At 36.2% G+C, this 6,000-nt stretch overlaps 1 protein-coding gene across 1 annotated transcript; it reads left to right on the top strand.

Annotated features, from left to right (window-relative positions):
• The first annotated feature begins 376 nt into the window (after nt 1-376).
• LOC126709369 (tRNA (guanine-N(7)-)-methyltransferase) lies at nt 377-4,854 on the top strand. The gene is made up of 2 exons (XM_050409580.1): nt 377-554; nt 3,825-4,854. The coding sequence occupies exon 2, from the start codon at nt 3,841-3,843 to the stop codon at nt 4,597-4,599; it is 759 nt and encodes a 252-aa protein (XP_050265537.1). The 5' UTR covers nt 377-554; nt 3,825-3,840; the 3' UTR covers nt 4,600-4,854.
• The last annotated feature ends 1,146 nt before the right edge of the window (nt 4,855-6,000 follow it).

Here is a 6,000-nt window from a genome sequence, read left to right as displayed (position 1 = left end):
ACCTGATTTATATAAAAAATATTGTTGTAGTTTCACTGAATAATAACAAGTTTTTAGCAATCTCAACCTGCATAAATTTAAAAAAAAAAAATTAAGCACAAACATAACAAAAAGTTAAGCACAGCCATAACACTGACACAAAACTTATTAATAAGACCCACCCACAAAAAAAAAAAAAAAAAATGCAGGCTTTTAAAAAAAAAAAAAAAAAAAAAAAAAAAAAAAAAACTTGAAGGCCCAAACATAACGCCCAGTCCAGGGAGGGCCCAGGCAGCCATAATGATGAAGTGATAAATGATAAACAAAGTTACAAACCAGCCAGGGAGGGCCCAAATAAACAAAGTTATCTTAAGTTCTTAACAAATAAAAGCCCAAATATTTATAATTTTATACCTGATTCCTGAGCCTCAGAACCTGATACGGTGAGGTGAGCATTCGAGACTTGAGAGAGGCGGAGAGCAGAGAATCAGAGAGAGGCTGAGGCAGATGAGACCAGACTGAACAGTGGAGACTGGAGACTAGAGAGAGGCGGAGAGCAGAGACTAGAGAGAAAGGTAAAATTTTTAGGGTTTTGATTTGTGATTGTTTTGTGGTTAATCTCTTAGACCGGATTTGTAGTTTATCTGGTCAATGATTTTGTTTAGAACCAATGTTTAATAGGATTTACCAAATTTTTTGTTTTTTTGGTTAAAAGGATGTGCCAGATTATTTTTGTAATTCATTTGAAACTATTTTTTTTTTTCCTCTACTACCCGGTTGGTTCTTTTCTAAAATTTTGGGGGCCTTAGGCAATTGCCTAACTCGCCTAAGGGAAGGGCCGGCCCAGCTAAGACTCTTAGCTGACTCACATAGGGGCAAACACAGAAAATCCATGTTAATGTGATGTTAAGGAATTTTTTTTGTTGTTAATTGAAACCATGCACATTTATTTAGCCTGTCCATTATTGTAGGATTAATATTGTTTGGGTTTCTTGGCCAATAAGCTCAAATGGCTCTTTGTACCCTTGTCAAAGCAAGGTGGAGGGTTAGTTCATGGGTTCCAGACCTACTAGGTGCATATGTAATTACAATATATATATTTATAAATTGTTTGGGTTTCTTACGTGCGTTTGGATGTAGCTTTTTGCTAATTGCTTATTTGCTGAAAGTTTGTTAAAGTATAGTTGCACCTATAAGCTAAAAAGCTAGAAGAAAAAACTGATGGCCATGTTATTCTTAGATTGCTTTTTTGCATTCGGGAGCTTGAAAGGTTTCATGTGCTACCCCATCCTCCAGTGTTTTCATTTGAGTGTCTCACACTTTAAATGGGGTTTTTAGCTTCCCAATGCATACTTGTAAAAGGATATTTACCTCACGACATTTTCTATATATCAAGGTTTTCTATCTAAAGGCATCTCCATTGGAATTGGTAGATCACTTTCATTGACAGACACTTAGGGCCTGTTTGGATTGAGTAGAGTTGGCCAAAAATTGGTGCAATTTCTAGCCAACTTTACTCTACTTTTCCTCTACTTGCCCTCCTTCCCCCTTAATCCAAATTGGCCATTAGGTTCTATCCAAAATACTTCTTCATTAATTGAACCACATTAGCAAAACCTGGCCTACCCTACTCCTAACAATTTTGAAAATTAGTTGCTTGTCTTTTGCCTTGTTGGGTACTTATTCCCAATTATTACCTAATAGTTGTACCTTATATCTGTGTCATCAAGGTTAAATAAGTAGTTTGGTTCTACCAAGAACCTTGTAGCTTAAGTGACACTTCCTAGTGTTGCCTACAAAGACATCTAGGGTTCAAATCCTCCCTCCCCCAACTTTAGAATTATTCCCCAAAAAAAAAAAAATTTGTTTTGTTCTCCGAGAGGAGGTATTACCTCTGTGGTTGTACCTTATATCTATGCCATCGAGGTTAAATAAGTAGTTTGGTTCTCCGACAGGAAGTATTCCCTCGTACCTTATATTTGTCCCATCAAAGTTCAATAAGTGGTTTTTAGTATTGCTGAGTCCATAAAGATCATTATTCACAAGGTGATGATGGTCAATAATGCTGGATAGGAGTCAAAGAAAAACCAAATTTCTTGTGATCCTTGAATTGTGTGTTTCTAAAATTACTTTGTTTCGCATGTCCTCATTTTAAGTTGACTTCACTAATGTTTTAGGGTCAATAGATGAGTACATAAGAACTAAGAATAGTCAAATTCCTCTGCTGCAACCTGCAGAAACCTGAAAAAATTTGGATTGATAAGATGGCTTTTAAACCAGTATTATAATTGCTGTTAGCGCTTGCTAGACAAGTATGCTTATGCTCTCTAAGTGTGGATTGCTAGACGATAATGCTACCTACCAGATAAAAGTTTTGGATTGATAAGATGGTTATTGAACCAGTGTGTGTGCCCTGCTTTCTTCTTTGTAAGTTAGAAAAGTGAATGTATTCCAGTACTTGTCCTAGCATGGCCCTTGGGAATAGGCTCATGCTAGATCACATTGTCAGAATGTGGTCGGCTACTTATAAAGGTAAGAAGTTTTATCTTTACACAGGAGGGGGAAACATGATAGGACTTGGGAGGCTGTTGTGTAGATTCTAAAGGTTTAAAGTGTCAATGCTTGGTGAATATTATGAGGCAAAGGTGCAAATGAATTTGATGTGAACAGAAGAGCATAAGAAATTTCAAGCTTTTGACTATCTGAAGCATAGTTTTCTATGGGTTTGAAGGAAATTGTAGGATTTCATTGCCACCCCCAACATTGGGGCAAACTTAGCTTTACAACTGTGATAAGATGCATCCTTGAAAAAGATGGACAAGCATTTTGCATAATTGCTTTGCCTTAGGGCCTATTTGCAAGTGACTCATTATGTTTTTCTTCAACAATAGACAAATTTATGCGTACGTGATTTCAATTGTTCAAGACACAATGTGTCTAACTTCAACTTCAGGTCAATGTTTCAATGTTTTAACCGTAGTTGAAGATATAGTTCTTTTTCTTAAGCAACATTTTCCCCCCTAGTATTGGCATTCTCCAAGGTGGTTTCAGCTCTGTTAGAAATTGGGGCTAACTCCACATTGTGGATTTAGCCAAACCTTGATAATTCATTTAAAATAGACAGTTGAAAATGTGACATATAAGCAAAATGCTACAATTACTTATGTGGCCATCAAAACACTACCATCTGTCAAGCTAATGGGCATTTAGTGCCATTTCCTCATCATCATGACGAAGCTATTGTCTTTGTCAGTATGGTCTATAGCTTCAGAGAGTGAGCAGGGGGAACTCTTGAAGACTAGTTATGCATCTTATTTTGGAGAAGAGTTTGGGATCTTCGCAGATGGCAACACACTGGTGGCCACAGAAGTTGTTTTTGTTTTGCTTATGTGTCATATTTTCAACCATCTATTTCAAACTAACATTCAATATTTGGCTAAATACACAATGTCATATTAGCCCCTGGCTCCAGCAGAGCCGAATCCCTCCACATCAAACGTTGAAGGCTTCTTTTGGCAAAAGCATGGTTGACACTAAATATTCTATTCATTCTATCTTTATTTGCTTGTAATTTATGTCTCTTCATTCAAGCTGTTACTCATTTGGTCCCTGATTGCTGGCAAGAAAACCTGCTTTAAAATTTGAAATTATATAACATCTATATGTGGTGCACCCTACATTTGCCTAAACTCACTCACTTTTTCCTAATTTTGTAATGGCGACTTCCTTTTGTGCTTAACATACATTTTATGAAGAAGACTTAATTTATATTGCATTTTAATCTCCCTTGTATGAGCATGGGTGTTGAAAATCTTAATTGCTAATTTGCTGCTACTATTATGCAGCTTGCAGAAAAAAGCCATGTTGGAAAATGAGGCAAACCCAACTCTCAGCAAGTCAACTGGCTTGCCTCGGAAGCGTTTCTACAGAGCAAGAGCGCACAGCAACCCATTAAGTGATTCTCACTTCCCAGTACCAACCTCCCCTTGTCATGTCGACTTATCATTTCATTACCCTCAGTTTTGTTCCTCATCTGATCAGATTGATAGTTCCAAAAAGATACAGTTTGCAGATATTGGTTGCGGTTTTGGAGGACTGCTAATTAGTCTCTCAACTCTTTTCCCCGATACCCTAATGATTGGAATGGAACTTAGGGATAAGGTGACAGAGTATGTCAAGGAGCGAATTTTAGCATTAAGGGTGGCAAATCCAGGTCAATACCAAAATATTTCAGTGGTTAGGACAAATTCCATGAAATACATTCCAAATTACTTTGAGAAAGGACAGCTTTCAAAGATGTTCTTCCTGTTTCCAGATCCTCACTTCAAAGAGAAAAATCATCGTCGTCGGGTGATCAGTACACACTTGCTAGACGAGTACGCTTATGCTCTTGGGGTTGGTGGGATTATATATACAATTACAGATGTGGAAGAACTTGGAGACTGGATGAAGGCTTGTTTAGTGAGTCACCCCATGTTTGAAGCCCTCACAGAGGAAGAGCTTGAAGCAGATCCAGTTGTAAAGCTCTTGAGTTCTGAAACAGAGGAAGGTCAGAAGGTTGCCAGGAATGGTGGACAGACTTTCCAAGCAGTTTACAGACGCATTATACCAGCCACATGATACATAGGCTGCTCAACTTAGTTGATTTAGCGGATGATTGGCTTGGTAGTGTAGCAGATTCATATATTGTTGAGCTTTTTTAGTCGTCATGAGGATTGACTATAATTTTGAATAGATTAGAATAGCAGAAGAAAAAAAAATTTTAGTTGATTTTGATTAATTTGTTGAGGTTCCATTTGGACTAAGGTTTGGTAAGTTGTTGTTATAGTTGTTATCATTTGGTTTTTGAAAGATGTGGTTTTCCATTTTTGTGTTCTTGAAAATACTCCAAACAGTCATTTAACTGACTCGTTCTAATTGTTGTAACGTATGAGTTATGACGTTAAATCGTTGGACAATGGAGTAAAGACCAATGCGTTGAAGAAAAACTAGAATATTTGGGGTTTTTTTTTTTTTTTTTGTGGTAAATAAGGATGCTTCAAAAGTCTGAAAGATCAGTACAAAAAATTAGATCCAAAATCTTGATTAGCCGTGTGTAATTTTGTAAATAAGTTCATAAAATTAGTTGCAAAATCTTGATTAGCAATGTATAGGTCTGTAAATAAGTTTATAAGATATAAAATTATTATTTACAGTTAATTGATAATATAATTAATTAATTTCATAGTAAAAATTATATTCTTTGGGGTAAATTACATTTTAAAACATATAATTTTATGGGATGTAACATTATTAAGTCTTATAATTTTAAAAGTAATAAATTAAATCTCACTCGTTTAAGTGGAATTATATGGTGCCTGAAATTTAATATGAACTAAGAATTTAATTTGTTATTTTTTGAAATCTCATGGTTTAATTGGTTACTTTTAAAACCATTGACTTTATTTATTTATTTATTTTATAGAAGATAGATATAGGGGGACGAGAATCCAAAACAACTTATAGGAAAGGTAGGGGCATTTCTGAGGAGATAAACTTCGTGGAATATTGGCAGTATGCCCTTGGAAAGTACTCACCTAACCTGTGAAGAGGTTGAACTACTACAATTGACAAGGGCACCAAGAACTCTACCTAACCTCAGAAAGTCAAGAGTCAGGGGTGAAGGAAGCATAACGCAACTCAAGGAAGAAAAAGGGTGACTTGGCACTAAACAAGGAAGAGAAGAAGAAGGAAGAAAAAAGCAATCATCCCCTCCAAATTAAGTGCACTGTAACCACTTAGCTGGCCGCATTAATGGGAAAATGACCATGAATAGTGCTCCCATAGCTCACACCTTGGTGTAAAACCTTCTAACAAGATCTTGATGGGACAAGTACTAAGAAAGTTTGATCCTAAACCTCCAAATGTAAAGTCTAGATGCATTTTGGCTAAAGTATATAAAGCTAAGAAACATCTGGATCATAGAGTTCTTTTGGAAAGAGAGAGAAAAAAGAGAGAGATTATCCAATTGTAACCTCTTCC

This window comes from Quercus robur, chromosome 12 (genome assembly GCF_932294415.1).
Source record: "Quercus robur chromosome 12, dhQueRobu3.1, whole genome shotgun sequence".
Taxonomy (NCBI): domain Eukaryota; kingdom Viridiplantae; phylum Streptophyta; class Magnoliopsida; order Fagales; family Fagaceae; genus Quercus; species Quercus robur.
This window is presented reverse-complemented; position numbering and strand designations above follow the sequence as displayed.